General features: G+C 46.0%; 1 protein-coding gene across 6 annotated transcripts in view; it reads right to left on the reverse strand.

The window, feature by feature from the left end:
- Positions 1-27,754, reverse strand: part of IGSF21 (immunoglobin superfamily member 21) — a 443,107-nt gene that overhangs the window by 392,652 nt on the left and 22,701 nt on the right. The window contains exon 1 of one of the 6 annotated variants that reach the window (XM_056544293.1): positions 19,692-19,984. The exons of 3 other annotated variants lie outside the window; for them this stretch is intronic. In XM_056544293.1, the coding sequence (XP_056400268.1) occupies positions 19,692-19,755 (64 nt within the window). In that variant the 5' untranslated portion in view covers positions 19,756-19,984. Of the gene's footprint in view, positions 1-19,691; positions 19,985-27,754 lie in introns of those variants that run through there. 2 more of the 6 variants (XM_056544291.1, XM_056544292.1) reach the window with 2 other exon arrangements.

Genomic DNA, 27,754 nt, shown 5'->3' on the forward strand with positions numbered 1-27,754 from the left:
TAGAGCCATTTACATTACCGAGACAGTGACTCTCTAATAGTGCCATTTATATTACCCTAAGACAGTGACTCTCTAATAATGCCATATACATTATCCTGAGACAGTGACTCTCTAATAGTGCTATATACATTGCCTTTCTAATAGTGCAATACGGATTACCCCCAGACAGTGACTCTCTAATAGTGCCATTTACATTACCCTGAGACAGTGACTCTAATAGTGCCATTTATATTATACTAAGACAGTGACTCTCTAATAGTGCCATATACATTCCCCTAGACAGTGACTCTCTAATAGTGCCATTTACATACCCCGAGACAGTGACTCTCTAATAGGGCTATATAGCCTTTCTAATAGTGCCATACGGATTACCCCCAGACAGTGAATCTATAATAGTGCCATTTGCATTACCCCGAGACAGTGACTCTCAAATAGAGCCATATACATTCCCCTAGACAGTGACTCTCTAATAGTGCCATTTACATTACCCCGAGACAGTGACTCTAATAATGCCATATACATTCCTCTAGACAGTGACTCTCTAATAGTGCTATATACATTGCCTTTATAATAGTGCCATACCAATTGCTCCCAATAATAGTGCCATATACATTGCCCCAGTGACTCTCTAATAGTGCCACACCCATTACCCCCAGACAGTGAGTCTATAATAGTGCCATATATATTTCCATAGACAGTGACTCTTTAAAAGCGCCATACACAATGCTTGTCTTATAACGCCATATACATCCCCCAGACAATGACTCTCTTACAGTGCCATATGCATTTCCCTAATGACTCTCTAATAGTGACCTATACCTTGCCTTTCCTATAGTGCCATATACATTTCCCCAGTGTTTCCCAACCAGGGTGCCTCCAGCTGTGCTGGGAGTTGTAGTTTTGCAACAGCTGGAGGCACCCTGGTTGGGAAAAACTGCCCTAGACATTGATTCTCTGATACTTCCACATACATAACATGGATCAGTAATAACCCTATGCAGAAAAAGCTCAGTAAGATCCTCACCTTTATCCAGCAACAAGACAGGAATGGAGGGAGAGGGTGGGAGGGGGCGAGTGAAAGTAAATCTGCTTTACTAAAAGACTTTCACACCTGCAGAACAAGAACTGTACTCTGTAAGCACGGTGCGGACCCCCAACTAGGTCCACAGAGCTGCAATAAGGACCCCCCACCACACCTGTGAGCTCCAGAGAGGATAATAAAGATGAGGAGGAGACAATGGATCTCTATCTGACCTCCCTAAGCTTCACTGTTACTGTATTTTGTATAAAATACTAATGAATAAGAGATTTTAAAAAATTAAATAAAAAAATAACGAACTACAGTGCCCCTACAGGTCATGAGGAGTCAATGCACCTGACTGTCTGAATTGTGACACAGACACTTCATCTAGTGCGGATTACAGCAGCAATCACTAGGGCGTCCTCATAACTGAGCGTACAGACTGCTGGTCCTCATAGGGTTAACCTTCCCTGTAACATACGAAGGGCTAAAAAAAAACCATAAAACCAAAAGTACTTATCTCCTCCAGCGCCATCTGCTAGAAGAGCCGAGCGCCAAAAAGGAGCCGCACAGAGACGGGTACAGAGGTCACTGCTTATTCACAGACTATAGGGCATGCTGCAACCTGTAGTACTACAACCACTCCGCCCAGCAGATGGGCTCTGTTGATGTTGGGAGAAGTCACTTCTCTGGAATAGATGCAACTGTGCACGAAACAACAACTGTATCTACAGTGGGGCAAAAAAGTATTTAGTCAGCCCCCAATTGTACAAGTTCTCCACCTTATAAAGATGAGGCTGTAATTATCATCATAGGTTATAACCTCAACTATGAGACAGAATGAGAAAAAATCCATAAAATCACATTGTCTGATTATTAAAGGATTTATCTGCAAATTATGGTGGAAAATAAGTATTTGGTCAATAAGAAAAGTTCATCTCAATACTTTATTTCCCCTTTGTTGGCAATGACAGAGGTCACATGTTTTCTGTCTTCCCAAGGTTCTCACACACTGTTGCTGGTATTTTGGCCCATTCCTCCATGCAGATCTCCTCTAGAGCAGTGATGTTTTGGGGCTGTCGCTGGGCAACACAGACTTTCAACTCCCTCCAAAGGTTTTCTATGGGGTTGAGATCTGGAGACTGGCTAGGCCACTCCAGGACCTTGAAATGCTTCTTATGAAGCCACTCCTTCGTTGCCCGGGCGATGTGTTTGGGATCATTGTCATGCTGAAAGACCCAGCCATGTTTCATCTTCAATGCCCTTGCCGATGGAAGGAGGTTTTCACTCAAAATCTCACGATACATGGCCCCAATCATTCGTTCCTTCACAAGGATCAGTCGTCCTGGTCCCTTAGCAGAAAAACAGCCCAACAGCATAATGTTTCCACCCCCATGCTTCACAGTAGGTATGGTGTTCTTTGGATGCAACTCACCATTATTTCTCCTCCAAACACCACAAGTTGAGTTTTTACCAAAAAGTTCTACTTTGGTTTCATCTGACCATATAACATTCTCCCAATACTCTTCTGGCTCATCCAAATGCTATCTGGCAAACTTCAGACAGGCCAGGACATGTACTGGTTTAAGCAGGGGAACACGTCTGGCACTACATGATTTGAGTCCCTGGCGGTGTAGTGTGTTACTGATGGTAGCCTTTGTTACTTTGGTCCCAGCTCTCTGCAGGTCATTCACTAGGTCCTCGTGTGGCTCTGGGATTTTTGCTCACCGTTCTTGCGATCATTTTGGCACCACGGGGTGAGATCTTGCATGGAGCCCCAGATGGAGGGAGATTATCAGTTGTCATGTACATCTTCCATTTTCTAATAATTGATTTTCTAATAACAGTTGATTTCTTCACACCAAGCTGCTTGCCTATTGCAGATTCAGTCTTCCCAGCCTGGCGCAGGTCTACAATTTTGTTTCTGGTGTCCTTCGACAGCTCTTTGGTCTTGGCCTTAGTGAAGTTTGGAGTGTGACTGTTTGAGGTTGAGGACAGGTGTCTTTTATATTGATAACAAGTTCATACAGGAGCCATTAATACAGGTAACGAGTGGAGGACAGAGGAGACTCCTAAAGAAGAAGTTACAGGTCTGTGAGAGACAGAAATCTTACTTGTTTGTAGGTGACCAAATAATTATTTTCCACCATAATTTGCATATAAATTCTTGAAAAATCAGACAATATGATTTTATGGATTTTTTTCTCATTCTGTCTCATAGTTGAGGTTATAACCTATGATGGAAATTACAGCCTCATCTTTATAAGGGGGAGAACTTCTACAATTGGTGGCTGACTAAATACTTTATTTGCCCCACTGTACATAAAGCAACATACAAGTCGCCTGAGGGTGGAGGATGCACAAAACAAGAATAAAATGAAATTATATATATTTATAGTATCAAATGTTCTGCAACTTTCTTACAGCTCATCACCATTTATAAGACCTCTGCTTTCTGTCAGCAACAAAACTCCCACTCCTATCCCATGGAGCATAGTCTGCAAAATCATATACATCTGAAATAAAGACCAAGGGGCCCCAACCAGTGGCCCTCTCTCTGTTGAACAACTACAACCCCTATTATGCCCTGACAAAACAGTATGGTAGTGTTTCCTACCTATGTCTCTCCAGCTGTTGCAAAACTACAACTCCCATCATGTACTGGTGGCATAGTATAGCAGCATCCCCAAGCCATGGTGCTGCAGATGTTGCAAAACTACAACTCCCATTATGTCCTAATAGCATAAATGTGTCCCAAAGCCATGGCACTTTAGCTGTTGCAAAACTACAACTCCCATCCTATCGTGACAACCAAGTATGTGAGACCCATCTCATTATGCTCTGACAAAGTATGGTAGTGTTTCCTAGCTTTGTCTTTACAGCCGTTTCAAAACTACAACTCCCATCATGTCCTGATAGCATAGTATGGCAGTGTCCCCAAGCCATGGTTCTCCAGCTGTTGCAAAACTACATCTCCTATCATGCTGGGACAACCAAGTCTGTCTGCGTCCACAACACTGGGACAGTGTTCTACAGCCTCTAGCTTTCCAATCAGGGCTGGCGGTAACTATAGGCAAGGTAGGCGCCGGCCAAAAGCGCCCATGACTCTGCTGACATCTCTGTCCATTTCAAGAACTGTCCAGAGTAGGAAAAAATCCCCATATAAAACATATGCTGCTCTGGACAGTTCCTAAAATGGACAGGAGGTGTCAGCAGAGAGCACTGTGTTCCAAAAAGAAAATAATTTCCTCTGTAGTATTCAGCAGCTAATAAGTACTGGAAGGATTAAGATTTTTTAATAGAAGCAATTTACAAATCTGTTTAACTTTCTGGCACCAGTTGATAAAAAAAAAAAAAGAAAAAAAAGTTTTCCACTGGAGTACCCCTTTAAGACATGGATACAGTTTAAACAACTCTGCGGCTGCCAGGGCATGATGGGAATTGTAGTTTTGCAACAGCTAAAGTCAAAAAGTTGGAGACCCCTTAAGTATCTTTATAGGAAGTGTAAACACAACTCTGAGCGATGGTTAATCTCTCCGTTTAGTCATTTTCAGTAACTTTTAACGTTTTATTATTATTTTTTATTTCCTCAGTCTTTCTAACCTTGAAAGCTTCGCCACCTACAGGAACAAAAAAATAATAATCGCTTACATTTCTTAGTCAAAACAGACTTCATTTACATAACTTTTCATGAACAGAGACGCCGAGAGAACTTTGACGAGCAGCTTAGAAAATAGCGAACGATGGATGTTATTTAATCCATTGGGTGGAAAAATGTCATCGGCAGCGGTGAACGTCGTATGGACTGGAACCTCGCAGATAACACAATAAAGGCCGACCAATGGATCAGGGGCCAGAAATATATATATATATATATTTTTATTTCACCATTTATGTATTTATTTATATAATTTAAAAAATATATATAAATAATAAAATATATATTTGGTAAATGAAAAATTATTTATAAATAAATACATAAATGGTAAAGAAAAAAAAAAGAAAAATAAGGGCTGAGCAATGGATCGGGGGTCAAAAATAGTTTATATATAATGAAAAAAATCGACTAAATGTAACAACTGTTCTTCCAGGAGGTGAGAAAGTTTCTGAGAGTTTGTAGCATATAATTTCGCTCCGCCGCCAAGCCTGGTCTGAACCACAAGTAAAAAACTTAAAATAAATTAATTAGAAAAATATAGAATATAAAAAAAACATAAATAAAAAAAAACTAAACATTTTCTGCTTGCGGCCGATGAGATGAGAACGCGGGATCAGGCCTTCTGGACAATTAGGCCCCATTGATTTTTCTGAAAAGGTAAATTGAAATTAAATTTCCAAAAGTAACATCTATTTCACGAGGAGCGGCGCCGTGCCAGCGTTACTAATGTGCGGCTGGTGTGTGAGCGATCGCTGGCTTCTCCTGGGTCATCTGACACCAACATAAAGAAGAAGACATCAGGATGCTCATATGTGGCCCCCATTAACCTGTCATTACAATGATCAGTGGAGGGGGCCCAGGAAGCAGTTGTGGGGTTCCTAGATAGAATGGAGCACTACAGATCCCAGGAATCTGCTGTGGGGCCCCTAGATAGGGTGGAGCACTACAGATCCCAGGAAGCAGTTGTGGGATCCTAAGATAGGATGGAGCACTACAAAGCCCAGGAAGCAGTTGTGGGGTCCTTAGATAGGATGGAGCACTACAAAGCCCAGGAAGCTGCTGTGGAGCCCCTAGATAGGATGGAGCACTACAGATCCCAGGAAGCAGTTGTGGGATCCTAAGATAGGATGGAGCACTACAAAGCCCAGGAATCTGCTGTGGGGCCTCTAGATAGGGTGGAGCACTACAGATCCCAGGAATCTGCTGGGGGCCCCTAGATAGGGTGAAGCATTACAAACCCCAAGAAGCTGGTGGGCTCCATGGCTTTCTCTCATGGCAGGTCAAGAGTGCGATGGTGTCAAGCAGAGACCAAAAGGGCCCCATATTTTTAGCATTGATTTGACAGATATGCAACAAAATCTCCTCCAGGGGTCCAATGTGGCTTCTAAGTGGCCCCTGGATAGAGGAGTGGGGCACTAAGACTTCCTGTCATGGGTGGTCAGGAGTGTGTAGTATAGTGTTTCCAACCATTGTCTCGCCAGCTGTTGCAAAACTACAACTCCCATCATGCCCTGACAGCCGAAGGCTACAGCAGGAGAGCCTCCTGGGGCACCAAGACTTCCTGTCATGGGGGGGGGAGGGAGTGCGCTGAGAAGAGCCTGAGAAGGTCTAATTTTTTTATCGTTGATGGAAAATAATTTCCTATTTGGTTTAGTTTTTTCAGGGGCCCTCATGCAGCTGCTTATTGGCCCCATGGGTACTCCGGCGCTAGGACATCTTATCCCCTATCCAAAGGATAGGGGATAAGATGCCTGATCGTGGGGGTCCCATCGCTGGGGACCCCTGTGATCTTTCACGCAGCACCCCGTTACCATCAGCCCCTGGAGCATGTTCGCTCCGGGTCTGATGACTGCCGATCACGGGGCCGGAGTATTGTGACGTCATGACTCCGCCCCCATGAGACGTCACACTCCGCCCCCTCAATGTGGTATAGGGGATAAGATGTCTTAGCGCCGGAGTACCCCTTTAATGATTGGGTCACCAAAATTGTCTGTCATTGGTGGTTTCAAGTAACAAAATCTCCCCCAGGGGTCCAGGTCTGGACATTTCTGGGCAGTGTGCTGGTGTCAAGCAGGAGCCTAAAGGGCCCCACATTTTTATTGTTGAAAAATATGCAGATATGCAACAAAATCCCCACCATGGCTACAATGTGGCTCCTGGATAAAGAGCCCCAACTCATGGCTGGTCAGTGTGCTGGCGTCAAGCAGAGGCTGAAAGGCCCCTTCATTTTTATCATTGATGGAACTAAATACAAAATCTCCAGCTTGGTTCTGTTTACCCCTTATCTCCCCCCCCCCCTCCCATTACCCCACATTTTGATTATTTTTAAGCCTATAACCCAATCCGGATATTGTTTAAGGCCGGACCCTCCGCCCGATTAACCCTTTTCCTTCCAGGTTCCTCTTTGTAGGTCACCGAGCAGCGGCGTCTCCATGAATAATTATCACTGATTATTATTAGCTCCCAATTATCAGGCGCGGCGCGGCATGTATTAGCGGCTGCAGCAGGTGATGGCGTCTCATCCCCCCCCCCCTGGGTGACTCTGAACTGCGATGCTGAAATTAGATTTCCCCCCAAATGTAGCATGGAATCCAGAATCCAGGCCTATCCTCCGCGTCCTACCTGCGGTGGCCTCACACAGACAGCGCGGCGGAGACGGATGGAGAGGGCGCCGCCATTCTCCCTTCTGATAAATGAGAGCTATTTTTAAGAGTATTTTGCAGCTTATGAGCGAGGCCCGTACAATGTGTCACATAGACAGAACGCTTATTTACCATACACCAGATGGAGGCGAGCTGTGAAACCGGCGCCGCCGCGACAAAGTCTCCAATCCACAACAGGCAGGAGGGAAAAAAAAACGAATAAATCTCCTGCGTACTTTATAAACTTGGAAAACAAAAAATGGTTCCTATAGCGATCCCTGCCTCCTGCAAGAGATGTGTTCACACCTTCAAGGGGTTTTAAGATGCAGTTTTGAATCCAAAGCCAAGATTGGCGCAAGTAATGAAGCGAACGGAAGGCATCCTAAGGGCGTATTCACACATGCAGTATTCCGCGCATATTTGATGTGCCGTATTTGAAGCTGTAGATATTATTTTAAACATAATGACTGAACGCAGCATCAAATTTGAGCAGGATACTGTACGTGTGAATACGCCCTTAGGATATATGACCCGCCTCCTGCCAGTAATTAAGGCCATAAATATGGACAGATAAATGCAACTGTATTAAACTCATCTGACACCGACCTTAAAGGGGTACTCCGGTGGAATTTTGTTTTTGTTTTTAAATCAACTGGTACCAGAAAGTTAAACAGATTACAAATGTGTTTAGCTTTCTGGTGCCAGTTGATTTAAAAAATAAATAAATAAAAGTTTTCCACCGGAGTACCCTTTTAAAGGACTTACAGCACTTAAAACCCTATCCACAGAGTAGAGTAGTGGTCTCCAAACTGCAGACCTCCAGATGTTGCAAAACTACCACTCCCAGCATGTCCACACAGCCAACAGAAATTCATACAGATTTGTAAATTACTTCTATTTAAACATCTTAATCCTTCCAGTACTTAGCTGCTATATGCTTAACAGGAAGTTGTGTATTTATTTATTTTTATTTTTTTTTGTCTGACCACAGTGCTCTCTGCTGACACCTCTGTCCATGTCAGGAACTGTCCAGAGTAGGAGCAAATCCTTATAGTAAACCTCTTTTGCTCTCGACAGTTCCTGACATAGACAAAGGTGGCAGCAGAGAGCACTGTGGTCAGACTGGAAAAGACTACATGACTTCCTCTAGACCACTTTTTCCCAACTGGGATGCCTCCAGTTGTTGCAAAACTACAAATCCCAGCATGCCCGGACAGCCTTTGGCTGTCCGGGCATACTGGGAGTTGTAGTTTTGCAACAGCTGGAGGCACCCCAGTTGGGAAACACTGCTCTAGGACATACAGACACAGTGCTCTCTGCTGTCCCATCTGTCTATGATAGGAACAGTCCGGAGCAGGAGAGGTTCACTATAGAGATTTGCTTCTTCTCTGGACAGTCCCGGAAAGGCACAGAGGAGGCAGCAGAGAGCACTGTATTTTACTAAAAAGACTACATAACTTCCTCCAGGCCATACAGATACAGTGCTTTCTGCTGCCACCTCTGTCAGTGTCAATTACTGCCCAGAGCAGGAGAAGTTTGCTATGGGGATTTGCTACTTCTAACATGGACAGAGGAGGCAGCAGAGAGCACTGTATCCTACTGGAAAGACTACATGACTTCCACCAGGGAATACAGCAGCTGATAAAGAATCTCTTTGCCATACTGTTATCAGTTTTTCTAAAGAAAACCGTATGGCAAAAAAACGGATGGAACCATATGGAAACGTATGGGAAAAAGTAAACCGTATGCATTTTTAAAAGTGCATATGGTTCGTCTGTTTTTAATTTAAAAAAAACACATGTTTTTGAAAATTTTATTTAAAATAAATAACATTTTTAAAAATGTTACTAAAAAACTTATACGGTTTTCCCAAATGGAACCGTATACTTGTGAGTTTCCCATTGATGTCCATATTAAAAAAAATAAATAAAATGTATGCGTTTGCAGTACGGTTTTTAAACAGGAGACAAAACCGTGGTTAAACCACGGTTTGGAGTACAGGAAAAAAAAACGTATTGCAAGCAAACCGTCCGCAACCGGATGCATACGGTTTTTAATGAATTGTCTATGTATACGGTTTTTAATACGGTTCCATACGTTTTCAATAATGAAAACGCATACGGGAACCGTACTTGAAAAACGTGGTGTGAACCCAGCCTTATAAAGTATTGTCTGGATCAGTGTTTTACGCCCAGTGTGTCTCCAGCTGTTACAAAACTACAACTCCCAGCATACCCGGCCAGCCTTTGACTTTCTGGGAATGCTGGGAATTGTAATCTTGCAATATCTCGGGGGGGAACAGTTTGCAGACCACTGTATGGTTAGTGATAAATGTTCTCATTCACTCACAGCAAGCAGTGATCCTGAAAACTGAAAGAACTGAATGCAAAGTTCATTAGAAAATTGCTGAAATGATTCAGCTTAAAGGGGTACTCCGGTGGAAAACATTTATTTTATTTTTTTTAATCAACTGGTGCCAAAAAGTTAATCAGATTTGTAAATTACTTCTATTTAAAAATCTTAACCCTTCCAGTACTTATAAGCTGCTGTATGCTAAAGAGGAAGTTCTTTTCTTTTTTAATTTCTCTTCTGTCTGATCACCGTGCTCTCTGCTGACACCTCTGTCCATATCAGGAACTGTCCAGAGCAAATCCCCATAGAAAACCTCTTCTGCTCTGGACAGTTGCTGACATGGACAGAGGTGTCAGAAGAGAGCACTGTGGTCAGACTGGAAAGAAATTCAAAAAGAAAAGAACTTCCTGTAAAGCATACAGCAGCTGATAAGTACTGGAAGGATAAACATTTTTAAAAAGTAGTAATTTACAAATCTGATTAACGTTCTGGTACCATGACTAGGAAAAAAAAAAAAAAAAAATAAGTTTTCCTCTGGAGTACCCCTTTAAAGGGGTACTCCACTGCCCCAGCATTCGGAACATTTAGTTCTGAACAGTGGGAGTGGGCTGCGAGGTCGTGACGTCACGGCCACGTCCCCTCAATGCAAGTCTATGGGAGGGGGCGTAAGCCCCCTCCCATAGACTTGCATTGAAGGGGTGTGGTGTGATGTCACAAGGGGGCGTGGCCATGATGTAGTGACCCCAGAGCCAACAGCGTCTGTGTCTATACCGTGCTGATGAGCCGTGTCCATAGCAATGATCGCCATCCTGCGCACCATTCACACCTGTCAGGATGTCCATAGACTTTAATAGGAGTCACAATGAACTAAGACACAGTGCATGCAACAGGTAAGCGCAACAGGAATTCTCCTCCCCCTCGCCCCATCAGTTTTCATTCATATCTATTTCCCGTATTTTCGGATTGCGATGTTCGGAGGCAGCAGAGCGATAGTTGAAGAGACTATTTGCATTGGATAAATTTATATTTCGGGATTGTTGTAATAAAGGCATGACTGTAAATCTCTCCAAACAATACACGCAGGCGGAGAAGAGAGAGAAAAAGCCTATTACGGCCAATCGAGGGCGAGAACGCGGCTCGGCCCAGACTCACTCAAATTGCTCATTACTTGCAAGACATTTACAGAACAATGAGGTGTGGGACGCACATTACACAGACACGAGTGATGGAGAGCACTTCAGCCTTATTGGCAGCGCCGGCTACAAATGGTGTTTAAGAAAAAAAAAAAAAAAAAAATTTGCGCTGCTCCCATTTTAATAAGAAGTGGCGGTCTGTAGAACAAAAAACAAAACCGCTGTCTCGGGCGGCGATTTTACTGTGACATTTCTGTGCAACGCAGATGCAACGCAGAGGGGTCCAGATATATTGATATCTCGGCAGAAATCATCGTGTGAAAGCGTACGGTGCGGAGCGAGATCTTTTATTTCAGCGTTTCCGAGGTAAGGCCGGGTTCACACCAGGTTTTTGGAATACAGTTCCCGTATCAGGTTTTTGATAAAAACGGATTCCTCAAAACCGGACTAAACTGAATCAAAACGTGTACAAATTTCAACCTGTATATGGTTTGAAAAATGATGTCCAGTTGCATCATTTTTTTTTTAAGTAAAAAAAGGATAAATTTTTAACTTTTCACTCCATTATGAATAAAGTTTCACTTGTTTGATTGAAATTCCAAGAAAAAACTGTGCAAAGTCAAAACCCGTATGGTGAAAACCGGATGGAACCGTACGCACATATGGTTCTGTACGGTTCCCATTGACTCCCATGTTTTTAAAAAAAAACTTATATGTTTCAATACAGTTTTTCACCTGGACCAAAAACCGTGGTAGGCTACGGTTTTGGGTACGGGAAAAAAAAAAACTGACAAAACCGTACAGGATGCAAAACGGACAACACCTGATGCATCGTTTGGCATACAGTTTTCAATGGAAAGTCAATGCAAAAGGTTTTTAATACGTTTCTGTACGGTTGCAAAAACGTGGTGTGAACCCTAATGTTAGTAAATGTAAAAACGGACGGATTTATTGGAGATATGGCGCTGACGACCTAGAGAGCAGATGGTGGAGGTGACCCCGAGGTGGTGGAGGTGACCCCGAGGTGGTGGAGGTGACCCCGAGGTGGTGGAGGTGTCCCCGAGGTGGTGGAGGTGTCCCCGAGGTGGTGGAGGTGTCCCCGAGGTGGTGGAGGTGTCCCCGAGGTGGTGGAGGTGTACCCGAGGTGGTGGAGGTGTCCCCGAGGTGGTGGAGGTGTCCCCGAGGTGGTGGAGGTGTACCCGAGGTGGTGGAGGTGTCCTGTGGTGGAGGTGACCTGAGGTGGTGGAGGTGACCCGAGGTGGTGGAGGTGACCCCGAGGTGGTGGAGGTGACCCGAGGTGGTGGAGGTGACCCCGAGGTGGTGGAGGTGACCCCGAGGTGGTGGAGGTGTCCCCGAGGTGGTGGAGGTGTCCCCGAGGTGGTGGAGGTGTCCCCGAGGTGGTGGAGGTGTCCCCGAGGTGGTGGAGGTGTCCCCGAGGTGGTGGAGGTGTCCCTGAGGTGGTGGAGGTGACCTGAGGTGGTGGAGGTAATCTGATTTAAAAAAAATGTAATTCAATAAAATATAATACATATATCATAAGAATAAATATATAAATAAAATAACCAGCGCACATTTTAGGCCACAAAGTTCACATCAATTCAAATGTGATGAAGTTCTTGCAGATTTCCACTCTGACCTATAGATGTTCCAAGGATTTGTAACAAATTATCTGCAATGTCTGAACCCAACCTAAGATCTCTATTTTACTGCCTCAGACTTCTCTCCAGGAATGAGACCTGCACCTGAGCTGAGATCTTAAAAAGTGAGAGGAAATGAAGGGCAACGTATAGATCAGTATTTTCAAAACAGTGTGCCTCCAGCTGCTGCAAAACTACTATTCCCACCATGTTCGGACAGCGAATGGCTGTCCAAGCGTGCTGAGAGTTTTAGTTTTGCAACAGCTGGAGGCACACTGTTTGGAAAACACTGGAATAGATGAAGCTGCAGGTCAGGTCATCACATCAGGTGTCTGCTCTCCACTGGACCAGAGGGGCCTTCATGGTGGGTCAGTGGATCCATCCGCCCATTGTGTGACCCCCGGTCAGTGAGCAGTCACTTGGGGAACGCACTGGACGCAGCCCTGAATCTCCACAACATTCGTGGCCTCCAATGTCACTGGCTATTGGGCTTATTTATGCAGAAGACCATTCATCCCTGAATGTCCATAGTGACAGAGACTGACGGCACAGGAGCCCCAGTGTGTGGCAGGCGGCGGAGGACCCAACCAAACAAGAAAATAAAATCAATCTAAAGAGGAGAAAGGAGGCAGAAGGGGGAGACATGATCCTGCACAGAGAGAGGAAACAGGGAGCCGACAAAGAGGAGATTGTTCAGAGGAGCGAAAGAAACTGAGCCGAGGCTGACAGAGACAAACAGCACACAGGAGGCATGGGCATGTTCCCAGGATATCACGATAGAGACCTGCAAAACACAGGAGGCATAGACATATATCCTGGATATCATGATAGAGGCCTGCAAAACACAGGAGGCATGGACATATATCCTTGATATCACGATAGAGACCTGCAAAACACAGGAGGCAGGGACATATATCCTGGATATCACGATAGTGGCCTGCAAAACACAGGAGGCATGGACATATATCCTTGATATCACGATAGAGACCTGACCTGCAAAACACAGGAGGCAGGGACATATATCCTGGATATCACGATAGAGACCTGCAAAACACAGGAGGCATAGACATATATCCTGGATATCATGATAGAGGCCTGCAAAACACAGGAGGCATAGACATATATCCTGGATATCATGATAGAGGCCTGCAAAACACAGGAGGCATGGGCATGTTCCCAGGATATCACGATAGAGACCTGCAAAACACAGGAGGCATGGACGTATATTCAGGATATCACGATAGAGACCTGGAAAACACAGGAGGCATGGACATATATCCAGGATATCACGATAGAGGCCTGCAAAACACAGGAGGCATGGACATATATCCAGGATATCACGATAGAGGCCTGCAGAACACAGGAGGCATGGACGTATATTCAGGATATCACGATAGAGACCTGCAAAACACAGGAGGCACGGACATATATCCAGGATATCACGATAAAGACCTGCAAAACACAGGAGGCATGGACATATATCCAGGATATCACGATAGAGACCTGGAAAACACAGGAGGCATGGACATATATCCTGGATATCACGATAGAGGCCTGCAAAACACAGGAGGCATGGACATATATCCAGGATATCACGATAGAGGCCTGCAAAAAACACAGGAGGCATGGACGTATATCATGGATATCACGATAGTGGCCTGCAAAACACAGGAGGCATGGACATATATCCTTGATATCACGATAGAGACCTGCAAAACACAGGAGGCAGGGACATATATCCTGGATATCACGATAGAGGCCTGCAAAACACAGGAGGCATGGACGTATATCATGGATATCACGATAGTGGCCTGCAAAACACAGGAGGCATGGACATATATCCTTGATATCACGATAGAGACCTGCAAAACACAGGAGGCAGGGACATATATCCTGGATATCACGATAGTGGCCTGCAAAACACAGGAGGCATGGACATATATCCTTGATATCACGATAGAGACCTGACCTGCAAAACACAGGAGGCAGGGACATATATCCTGGATATCACGATAGAGACCTGCAAAACACAGGAGGCATGGATGTATATTCAGGATATCACGATAGAGACCTGGAAAACACAGGAGGCATGGACATATATCCAGGATATCACGATAGAGGCCTGCAAAACACAGGAGGCATGGACGTATATCATGGATATCACGATAGTGGCCTGCAAAACACAGGAGGCATGGACATATATCCTGGATATCACGATAGAGACCTGACCTGCAAAACACAGGAGGCAGGGACATATATCCTGGATATCACGATAGAGACCTGCAAAACACAGGAAACATGGACATATACCAAAGATATCATGATAAAGGTTCACAAAAGGCAGAAGACATGGACAAATACCAAAGATACAACGATAGAAACCAGCAAAATGCAGGGGTACATAGACATATACCACATGGATATCACGATAGAAACCCCTCACAGCGGAAGAGTGTACATACATCCAGTGTAGCACAATAGAGGCCACACACACACACACACACAGAGGGAATGTACATATAGTCAGTATATCACAATAGAGACCCTCCCAATATAGTAGGAATGCATATATACTAAATATATCCCAAAAAAGACCCCCATACATTCAGTAGGCATGTTCATATGCCCAATATATCACAACAGCATTCATGACACATGGGGGATTGTACACAGTATATCACCATAGATTCCACTGCTCACAGGGGTAAAGTAAACTGAGTATATCACAATATACATTTACACACAGGTAGGATGTACATATACCTCTAGTATATCACGATAGAGACCACACACAGAAGAAATGTACATATGCCAAATGTATCACAATGGAGAAACCCTGAGCACAGAAGAAATTTACATATTATTTATACCATCAAAATGTAGACACCACATACTCAGAAGTGTGCATATACTAAGTGTATCATGACAGAGGCCTCAACACACAGGGTGAATGTAAATACATCAAGTATATCATGACAGAGAAGGCAGCACAGAGGAAAAAAATAAATATATCAAATCAGAGACCCCTCCCACCTTTATGTACCCCCTTTCCTCTCATTGTCCGTCATGACAAGCAGAATATTCATCTGCCATCGTGACTCCACACACCGTATGGATGCCCTGAATCATGACATAGCTTTGCCATGAAATATCCTATCCTTACCGAGAAGGCAGGCAGCCTGTCGCCATGTTCTACCTATTAAAGACTGTCCGTATTATGAATGCACAGAGACTGCATATACCATGGTGTAGAGCACCTGATAATGCCAAGTATCATGACAGAAGGTGATATAACCGGAATCTACTTGTCAAAACATAAAAACATTATGTCATGACAAATACCTTTATATACTCATGTACTACATACCAACAGAGCAAGAACCGTATTTACTGTATGAAGCAAAATAAGTGCAAAGGTGAATACACAGATATTACATATCATGACATAAGAATGTGGTGATATGACGGAGAACCTACATGCAGGGTTATATCCCGACACAGGAAAAAACATCCACTTTAGTACCATGGCAGAAACCAGATGTTTTTGTTTTCCTTACATAAGGTTATATCATGACATCTTCTTTGCCATCATGGCAGAAAGCCTTCATTAGTGTTTTCTAAACAGTGTGCCTCCAGCTGTTGCAAAACTACAACTCCCATCATGCCCGGACAGTCGTTGGTTGTCTGGGCATGCTGGGAGTTGTAGTTTTGCAACAGCTGGAGACACACTGTTTGGAAAAAAACTGCCCTACATATACTGGAAAATCATGGAAGAAAGCCAACCTGTACAGTTATATCATAACAAGTAGCATAATATCATGACAGAGAACATACAGGCAGCAATATATCATAACAGAGACCCTATATTCACCAACACATAATATAATCGACCACAGGTTCCCATTATATCAGGATAGAACCAAACATGTAGTTTTATATCATGACACAAAACCTGCATGTACAATGATATCATGATAAGTACTTAATGCACTGACTGTATCAGGACAGAGCAAACTTCTTAACACATTAACCCCCTCATGATGGAAAAATCTATAAACCACTAGAATCAGGACATGACCCGTATAAATCTGCAATAGATCACAGCGTTTCACATTCTCATATATCTAATATAGAGAGAGAGAGGATACAATACTGGAGGAGAATATCAGGATAGAACCTGGGGAGGATCTATAGGAATGACATGGGGAAGGTGGAAATCATGTCACATACTGTATAATACAATTATTGTTACTGTATCTTGATGTGTAGATAGATAACAATGTATCGACTGTCATGACAGAAACATCACTGTGATAAGGGAACAGGGTATTATCCAGTATACACCGGTGATACAGGGAAAGACTGTCTGCGGGAAGGCAAGCGTATATAAGAGGAGCTACAGGGTGTATATACTGGGAATAACAGAGCTTGTCCCATACAGGGTGTATATACTGGGAATAACAGAACACGTCCCATACAGGGTGTATATACTGGGAATAACAGAACATGTCCCTACAGGGTGTATATACTGGGAATAACAGAACACGTCCCATACAGGGTGTATATACTGGGAATAACAGAACACGTCCCATACAGGGTGTATATACTGGGAATAACAGAACATGTCCCTACAGGGTGTATATACTGGGAATAACAGAACACGTCCCATACAGGGTGTATATACAGGGCAGACTTCTAGTACAAGGTATATACAGGGCAGACTTCTAGTACAGGGTATATACAGGGCAGACTTCTAGTACAGGGTATATACAGGGCAGACTTCTAGTACATGGTATATACAGGGCAGACTTCTAGTACAGGGTATATACAGGGCAGACTTCTAGTACAGGGTATATACAGGGCAGACTTCTAATATAGGGGGTATATATACAGGGCAGACTTCTAGTACAGGGGGTATATATACAGGGCAGACTTCTAGTACAGGGGGTATATATACAGGGCAGACTTCTAGTACAGGGTATATACAGGGCAGACTTCTAGTACAGGGTATATACAGGGCAGACTTCTAGTACAGGGTATATACAGGGCAGACTTCTAGTACAGGGTATATACAGGGCAGACTTCTAATATAGGGGGTATATATACAGGGCAGACTTCTAATATAGGGGGTATATATACAGGGCAGACTTCTAATATAGGGGGTATATATACAGGGCAGACTTCTAGTACAGGGGGTATATATACAGGGCAGACTTCTAGTACAGGGGATATATATACAGGGCAGACTTCTAGTACAGGGTATATATATACAGGGCAGACTTCTAGTACAGGGTATATACAGGGCAGACTTCTAGTACAGGGTATATACAGGGCAGACTTCTAGTACAGGGTATATACAGGGCAGACTTCTAGTACAGGGTATATACAGGGCAGACTTCTAATATAGGGGGTATATATACAGGGCAGACTTCTAATATAGGGGGTATATATACAGGGCAGACTTCTAGTACAGGGTATATACAGGGCAGACTTCTAGTACAGGGTATATATACAGGGCAGACTTCTAGTACAGGGTATATATACAGGGCAGACTTCTAGTACAAGGTATATATACAGGGCAGACTTCTAGTACAGGGTATATATACAGGGCAGACTTCTAGTACAAGGTATATACAGGGCAGACTTCTAGTACAAGGTATATACAGGGCAGACTTCTAGTACAAGGTATATACAGGGCAGACTTCTAGTACAAGGTATATACAGGGCAGACTTCTAGTACAAGGTATATATAGGGCAGACTTCTAGTACAAGGTATATATAGGGCAGACTTCTAGTACAGGGTATATATACAGGGCAGACTTCTAGTACAGGGTATATATACGGCAGACTTCTAGTACAGGGTATATATACAGGGCATACTTCTAATATAGGGTATATACAGGGCAGACTTCTAGTACAGGGTATATATACAGGGCAGACTTCTAGTACAAGGTATATACAGGGCAGACTTCTAATATAGGGGGTATATACAGGGCAGACTTCTAGTACAGGGTATATATACAGGGCAGACTTCCAGTACAGGGTATATATACAGGGCAGACTTGTAATACAGGGTATATATACAGGGCAGACTTCCAGTACAGGGTATATATACAGGGCAGACTTGTAATACAGGGTATATACAGGGCAGACTTCCAGTACAGGGTATATATACAGGGCAGACTTGTAATACAGGGTATATACAGGGCAGACTTCCAGTACAGGGTATATATACAGGGAAGACTTGTAATACAGGGACTGTTCCCCAGCTGCCAGTATATCTCCATACACATCAGTCCAGCGGCTCTGTATATCCAGGGTAACTCTGTGCATGTACTATACATGGGGTAGAGCCTTATAGAGAGCACATACTCCATATTATACTGGAAGAATACAGAGCTGATCCCTGAAGATAGAGACGAGGATCTAATGCAGACACTGATCCAGAGAGGGAAGACAGCAAGAAGAAGAACTGGGGATTAAGAGTGAAGGAATGAAGACGAAGCCAAAATATCCTTCCTCTCCATCCATCTCCAGAGGATCAGGAGACATGGGGCTTATACAGAGAGGAGGACGGGGAGGTAGGGGTGCAGATACACCAAAATATATATATGACAGGGAGGTAGGGGTGCAGATACACACACACATATTATATATTGAACAGGTATAGAGGGGTACATATATATATATATATATATATATATATCTCTCTATCTCAGGGATATGGGGGTGCATATGCACAGATATATATAGGACAGGGATATGGGGGTGCAGATACGCAGACCTATATGGGTGCTCATAGACATATACAGAGGATCATGCATGTTGGGGTGCACATGCATGTAGGGGTTCACACAGACATACTGGGGTGCACACAGGCATGTAGGGGTGCACACAGGCATACAGGGGTGCACACAGGCATACAGGGGTGCACACAGGCATTTAGGGGTGCACACAGGCATTTAGGGGTGCACACAGGCATTTAGGGGTGCACACAGGCATTTAGGGGTGCACACAGGCATTTAGGGGTGCACACAGGCATTTAGGGGTGCACATAGATATACACAGAGGTCCGGGCATGTAGGGGTCACCCACATAAAGCTACAGGTTCACAGACACATATCGGGGCACACAGACATCTATAGGAATCACTATTAACAGCTCCTACAAGTAACACAAGGGCAGAATGCTAGTCCAGGAGTGGATTCCTGCTGCCGCCTATAGCGCCCCTGTGCGGGGGTCACTTACCCAGTGCCAGGTGTAAGAGGGGCAGCAGCAGGGCGCTGAGCCCGGGGCAGCTCATCACTCCCATGCCGACCCCGGTACCTCCATCTGCTTCACACGCCTGAGTGCAAACCGGGCATCCCCGGAGCCCTGCGATACTGCGGGCACATTCCCTGCAAGACCCCCGCCCGACGGGTGAGAAGAGCGGCGGCGCCCGGATGGATGAGCCCGAGCTCGGCGGCTCCGTCCTCACCGCCTGCAGCAGCCACAGCCTGGAAACTACTGCTCCTCCAGCCGATCACCGACTGCCTCCTCCTCCATCCCCTCCCAACCAGCCCCGTCTCCTGGAGTGCACACTCCCCTGTCTCCTTCACCCAGCCCCTCTGCCGCCTCATGGAGTGCCCACTGCCCTACATCCTCCGCTCCTGCCTCCTGGAGTGCCCACTTCCATCTCACCCTCTACCTGTTAACGGAGTGCCCACTTCCATCTCACCCTCTACCTGTTAACGGAGTGCCCACTTCCTTCTCACCCTCTGCCTGTTAACGGAGTGCCCACTTCCTTCTCACCCTCTGCCTGTTAACGGAGTGCCCACTTCCTTCTCACCCTCTGCCTGTTAACGGAGTGCCCACTTCCTTCTCACCCTCTGCCTGTTAACGGAGTGCCCACTTCCATCTCACCTTCTATCTGTTAACGGAGTGCCCACTTCCTTCTCACCCTCTGCCTGTTAACGGAGTGCCCACTTCCTTCTCACCCTCTGCCTGTTAACGGAGTGCCCACTTCCATCTCACCTTCTATCTGTTAACGGAGTGCCCACTTCCTTCTCACCCTCTACCTGTTAACGGAGTGCCCACTTCCATCTCACCCTCTATCTGTTAACGGAGTGCCCACTTCCTTCTCACCCTCTACCTGTTAACGGAGTGCCCACTTCCATCTCACCCTCTGCCTGTTAACGGAGTGCCCACTTCCATCTCACCCTCTGCCTGTTAACGGAGTGCCCACTTCCTTCTCACCCATTGCCTGTTAACGGAGTGCCCACTTTCATCTCCCCCTCTACCTGTTAACGGAGTGCCCACTTTCATCTCCCCCTCTGCCTGTTAACGGAGTGCCCACTTCCATCTCACCCTCTGCCTGTTAACGGAGTGCCCACTTCCATCTCACCCTCTGCCTGTTAACGGAGTGCCCACTTCCATCTCACCCTCTGCCTGTTAACGGAGTGCCCACTTCCATCTCACCCTCTGCCTGTTAACGGAGTGCCCACTTCCATCTCACCCTCTGCCTGTTAACGGAGTGCCCACTTCCTTCTCACCCATTGCCTGTTAACGGAGTGCCCACTTTCATCTCCCCCTCTACCTGTTAACGGAGTGCCCACTTTCATCTCCCCCTCTACCTGTTAACGGAGTGCCCACTTCCTTCTCACCCTCTACCTGTTAACGGAGTGCCCACTTCCATCTCACCCCTCTACCTGTTAACGGAGTGCCCACTTCCATCTCACCCTCTATCTGTTAACGGAGTGCCCACTTCCTTCTCACCCTCTACCTGTTAACGGAGTGCCCACTTTCATCTTACCCCTCTACCTGTTAACGGAGTACCCACTTCCATCTCACCCTCTATCTGTTAACGTAGTGCCCACTTCCATCTCACCCCCTATCTGTTAACGTAGTGCCCACTTCCATCTCACCCTCTATCTGTTAACGTAGTGCCCACTTCCATCTCACCCTCTATCTGTTAACGGAGTGCCCACTTCCATCTCCCCCTCTACCTGTTAACGGAGTGCCCACTTCCTTCTCACCCTCTACCTGTTAACGGAGTGCCCACTTCCTTCTCACCCTCTGCCTGTTAACGGAGTGCCCACTTCCTTCTCACCCTCTACCTGTTAACGGAGTGCCCACTTTCATCTTACCCCTCTACCTGTTAACGGAGTACCCACTTCCATCTCACCCTCTGTTAACGTAGTGCCCACTTCCATCTCACCCTCTATCTGTTAACGTAGTGCCCACTTCCATCTCCCCCTCTACCTGTTAACGGAGTGCCCACTTCCTTCTCACCCTCTACCTGTTAACGGAGTGCCCACTTCCATCTCACCCTCTATCTGTTAACGGAGTGCCCACTTCCTTCTCACCCTCTGCCTGTTAACGGAGTGCCCACTTCCTTCTCACCCTCTACCTGTTAACGGAGTGCCCACTTTCATCTTACCCCTCTACCTGTTAACGGAGTGCCCACTTCCATCTCACCCTCTGCCTGTTAACGGAGTGCCCACTTCCTTCTCACCCTCTACCTGTTAACGGAGTGCCCACTTTCATCTTACCCCTCTACCTGTTAACGGAGTACCCACTTCCATCTCACCCTCTGTTAACGTAGTGCCCACTTCCATCTCACCCTCTATCTGTTAACGTAGTGCCCACTTCCATCTCCCCCTCTACCTGTTAACGGAGTGCCCACTTCCTTCTCACCCTCTACCTGTTAACGGAGTGCCCACTTCCATCTCACCCTCTATCTGTTAACGGAGTGCCCACTTCCTTCTCACCCTCTGCCTGTTAACGGAGTGCCCACTTCCTTCTCACCCTCTACCTGTTAACGGAGTGCCCACTTTCATCTTACCCCTCTACCTGTTAACGGAGTGCCCACTTCCATCTCACCCTCTGCCTGTTAACGGAGTGCCCACTTCCTTCTCACCCTCTACCTGTTAACGGAGTGCCCACTTTCATCTTACCCCTCTACCTGTTAACGGAGTACCCACTTCCATCTCACCCTCTGTTAACGTAGTGCCCACTTCCATCTCACCCTCTACCTTATATAGAGTGCCCAGTTCCATCTCATCCTCTGCCTTCTTGCGGAGTGTTCCCTTCTCTCTCTCTCTCCTGTCACTGTCATTCAGACCCATTTATTAAGTGCTCACTCCCCTGTCTCCATCACTGAGCTCTTCTCCTGTGGTCCTGAGTGCTCACTCCCCATCACTCAGACCCTCTCACTGACTATGTTGTACATAGCGGCCTCCTATCTCCTATGTCAAGTCCTCTCTTTCTCGCCCATCCTTCATGTTGCTCCATCACCACCGCCCCACTATGTTATGTCCTCTCTCCTCCATACTCCATGTTGCTTCATCGTCGGCCCCACTACGTTATGTCCTCTCTGCTCCATACTCCATGTTGCTTCATCGCCGGCCCCACCATGTTATATCCTCTCTTTCTCCCCCATCCTCCATGTTGCTCCATCACCGGCCCCACCATGTTATATCCTCTCTTTCGCGCCCATCCTTCATGTTGCTCCATCTCTGGCCCCACTATGTTATGTCCTCTCTTTCTCCCCCATCCTCCATGTTGTTCCACTATGTTATGTCCTCTCTTTCTCCCCCATCCTCCATGTTGCTCCATCACCGGCCCCACCATGTTATATCCTCTCTTTCTCGCCCATCCTTCATGTTGCTCCATCGTCGGCCCCACCATGTTATGTCCTCTCTTTCTCCCCCATCCTCCATGCTGCTCCATCGCTGGCCCCACTATGTTATGTCCTCTCTTTCTCCCCCATCCGCCATGTTGCTCCACTATGTTATGTCCTCTCTTTCTCCCCCATCCTCCATGTTGCTCCATCGCCATCCCCACTATATTATGTCCTCTCTTTCTCCCCCATCCTCCATGTTGCCGTCCCCACTATATTATGTCTTCTCTTTCTCCCCCATCCTCCATGTTGCTCCATCGCTGACCTCACTTTATTATGTCTTCTCTTTCTCCCCATCCTCCATGTTGCTCCATCACCAGCCCCACTATATTATGTCTTCTCTTTCTCCCCCATCCTCCATGCTGCTCCATCGCTGACCTCACTATATTATGTCTTCTCTTTCTCCCCCATCCTCCATGCTGCTCCATCGCCGGCCCCACTATGTTATGTCCTCTCTTTCTCCCCCATCCTCCATGCTGCTCCACTATGTTATGTCCTCTCTTTCTCCCCCATCCTCCATGTTGCTCCATCGCCATCCCCACTATATTATGTCCTCTCTTTCTCCCCCATCCTCCATGTTGCCGTCCCCACTATATTATGTCCTCTCTTTCTCCCCCATCCTCCATGTTGCTCCATCGCTGACCTCACTTTATGTCTTCTCTTTCTCCCCATCCTCCATGTTGCTCCATCACCAGCCCCACTATATTATGTCTTCTCTTTCTCCCCCATCCTCCATGCTGCTCCATCGCCAGCCCCACTATGTTATGTCCTCTCTTTCTCCCCCATCCTCCATGCTGCTCCACTATGTTATGTCCTCTCTTTCTCCCCCATCCTCCATGTTGCTCCATCGCCAGCCCCACTATTTTATGTCCTCTCTTTCTCCCCCATCCTCCATGTTGCTCCATCACCAGCCCCACTATATTATGTCCTCTCTTTCTCCCCCATCCTCCATGCTGCTCCATCGCCGGCCCAACTATATTATGTCCTCTCTTTCTCCCCCATCCTCCATGTTGCTCCATCGCCAGCCCTCTTCTCCCTCCAGTCATTGTCCTGATTTCCCTCTAATCTCCTCATGGATTTTGCCGCTTTCCTTCTTTTTTAAGCCGATTTGTTGCTGGGAGAAAGTGAAGAAAAACAAGTGGGCCGGGAGGTGACAGCTGTACCCCCCTGATTCTGCTGCAATCCCTCTCTCTGCATACATCTGGGCAGACTCCAGATGAAGTTGCCCATTTAACCCTTTGTGGGGGAGGCAGCCTGACAAAAGTCACCCATATCACTGTCACTTATTGGATTAGTGATGTAAATAAACAGCCGTGATCTTCACTCATACTGCAGTGTCATCAATCTGAGCCCCCCCCCCCCCCCCCGTCTCTGACAGCGCCACCAGATGCCAACTGCACTACTCCAGCAAGCAAAGTGTTAACACTTTTAACTCCTTCCAGCGCGACATAAAGTCCCAACAACGTCTCTCGGCGCATGCTGCTAGGCAGGAGTTAACTGCAGACCGAAGCACGTTGCAGGTAGTGTGCCAGTTGCGGGTAGTGCCAGGGCTGTGCCCGATGCCTGCTCTGTGGCATCTCTCCGTTGTGTTACTATGATTTATTCAGATGCCGGGTTTTAAAGCCACGCAGCTCTGCCAATCATTCACCGTAGCCTTTTAATCCGGGAGCCGGCCTAATGCCCATTACTGCCAAGCCGTCTGGAGGTGCCCATCCGAACCTGCAGTGATGAATGGTCTTCTCGGATACAGCGGCATTCTCATAGAAAAGGTCACAGAATATAGGAGGGTATATAGAAAACTGGCCTAGATCTGTATAATGTCACTCCACAATACCTCCTGCTACAATGGAGCAGCATAACGGATACATTGTATCTCAAGGGCTGGGATCATGGATGACAGCCATTGTATATTGTCCTCTGTGTTCATAAGATTTCTGTATAACAATCCAGGAGGAGCTGTACGGGGCGCGAGGTCTTCACAGCAGCGCGCAATTGTGTGTTTAATAGACTGCAATAACCACACTGTGACTCCAAACCATAACTCCAATCATGTCTGGGAGGATGCTGGCAGTTGTAGTTGGGAAACAAGTGGAAATCTCTGGCAAAGCACAGTCACTAGATCAGGGTTTCCCAGCTGGGGTTCCTCCAGCTTTTGCAAAACTACAACTCCCAGCATGCCCGGACAGTCGTTGGCTGTCCGGTCATGCTGGGAATTGTAGTTTTGCAACAGTTGGAGACACCCTGGTTGGGAAGCACAGCTCAGGAGACATGCAGTGGTCTCCAAACCGTGGATCTCCTGCAATTTGCAATGTGTTGGCTGTCCAGTCATGCTGGGAGTTGTAGTTTTGCAATATGTTGGCTGCCTGGGCATGTTGGGAGTTGAAGTTTTGCAATATGTTGGCTGTCAGGGCATGCTGGGAGCTGTAGTTTTGCAATGTTAGCTATCAGGGCATGCTGGGAGTTGTAGTTGTGCAATATGTTGGCTGTCCAGGCATGCTGGGAGTTTTTCAATATGCTGGTTGGCCGGGCCCCTGATTGGGAAACATTGCCCTAAACCATATATCAATCTGCTCTATAACGTGAGCTCTATGATCCGCTCTATGATCTAATCAGTAGATTAAGCAGGCTCTACTAATCGAGCGCAGAGTGAATGGATCAATCAGTACATACAGCACTAATCTGTATCCGCAGTCTTATCAAAAAGAGTAAAAAAATAAATAAAAATGGTTTTACAAAAATAAGCGAACCCTGTATTTTCTGTGAGGGCTGGGATATAATCGATTAGGAGTTTACCGTAGTGAACAGAAGAAACCCGTCGGGCCGCTCACAACACATCTCCACCTGGTCATCTATGAAGAGCTGCGTGTTATATTTGGGGTTATTATTTGCCTGAAATCTGATGGGAATGACGTCGTTTTCCAGATGTCCTCCATGTAACCATGTTGGAGGCGGATCAGCTGCTCGGTAATTAAACAATTTCGGAGGAAAGTGCAGGATTATCCTAAATGTAAATGGTCCGTATCTTTCCTTGTGTGGGTGGAGCAGGCCCCGTTCTGTATACCCTCTCAGAGTGATATATAAGGGTTAAATAAAAGTTTGGATCACACCGGGTCTTAGTGCTAAGATCCTCTGTGATGGCGAATCATAAGCCTGTGAAGTGAGAGCTCTTCACTCCCCGACCAGCTCCTCCATCAGAGCTTATCAATCCATAGACAAGTGTTTGCCAACCTGGGTAGCTCCAGCTGTTGCAAAACTACAACTCCCAGCATGCCAGACAGCCAAAGGCTGTATACAGTCTACATCAGTGTTTCCCAACCAGGGTGCCTCCAGCTGTTGCAAAACTACAATTCCCAGCATGCCAGACAGCCAAAGGCTGTATACAGTCTACATCAGTGTTTCCCAACCAAGGTGCCTCCAGGTGTTGCAAAACTACAACTCCCAGTATGCCTGGAGAGCCAAAGGCTGTCCAGGCATGCTGGGAGTTGTAGCTTTGCAACATCTGGAGGAACCCTGGTTGGGAAACACTGGTCTATATCATTGAGTTGTGCACAATGTTTCACTAAACATACACCATTTGCTGTCCCGGCATGCTGGAGGCATCCTAGTTGGGAAACACTGATGTACTATCAATATCAGTGTCTCCAACAAGGGTGCCTCCAGCTGTTGCAAAACTACAACTCCATACTACAACTTAATATAAGCATTTCCCAACCAGGGTGCCTCCAGCTGTTGCAAAATTACAACTTTCAGCAAGTCCAGACAGCCAATAGTTTATATTTAGCGAAACATTGTGCACAACTGAATGATATAGACTGCATACAACCCTTGGCTGTCCAGGCATGCTGGGAGTTGTAGTTTTGCAAAAGCTGGAAGCACCCTGGTTAAAGACACTGATATTAATAGTAAACTGATGTATCCAAACTAGGGTGCCTTGAGCTGTTGCAAAGCTACAACTCCCAGCATGCCCGGACAGTCAAAGGCTGTCCGGGCATGCAAGGAGTTGTAGTTTCGCAACAGCTGAAGGCATCTTGGTTGGAAAACACTGATATAAAACCAATTTACTGTGACCTTTGGTGAGGACGGAAACAATTTGGAAAATTAAAAACCTAACTTCCACATGTACGCCTCACTAAAGATCATTTAACTTATCTAGTTCACTAAATATCACAATTTTTGAAGCAGCTAGTGTTTTGCAACAATTGTTTGCTGATCAGCTAAGGCTGGGTTCACACTACGTTTTCTCCCATACGGGAGCGCATACGGCAGGGGGGAGCTAAAACCTTGCGCTCCCGTATGCCTTCGTATGCACTCCCGTGTGTCATTCATTTCAATGAGCCGGCCGGAGTGAAACGTTTGGTCCGGTCGGCTCATTTTTGCGCCGTATGCGCTTTTCCCCAGACCTAAAACTGTGGTCAACCACGGTTTGAGGTCCGGTCGTAAAAGCGCATACGGCGCAAAAATGAGCCGACCGAACGTTTCACTCCGGCCGGCTCATTGAAATGAATGACACACGGGAGCGCATACGAAGGCATACGGGAGCGCGAGGTTTTAGCTCCCCCCCGCCGTATGCGCTCCCGTATGGGAGAAAACGTAGTGTGAACCCACCCTAACAGGAAGCAATGCTAAATTCCCTTCACAATCTATTCATCAA

This window comes from Hyla sarda, chromosome 10 (assembly GCF_029499605.1).
Source record: "Hyla sarda isolate aHylSar1 chromosome 10, aHylSar1.hap1, whole genome shotgun sequence".
Lineage (NCBI taxonomy): Eukaryota > Metazoa > Chordata > Amphibia > Anura > Hylidae > Hyla > Hyla sarda.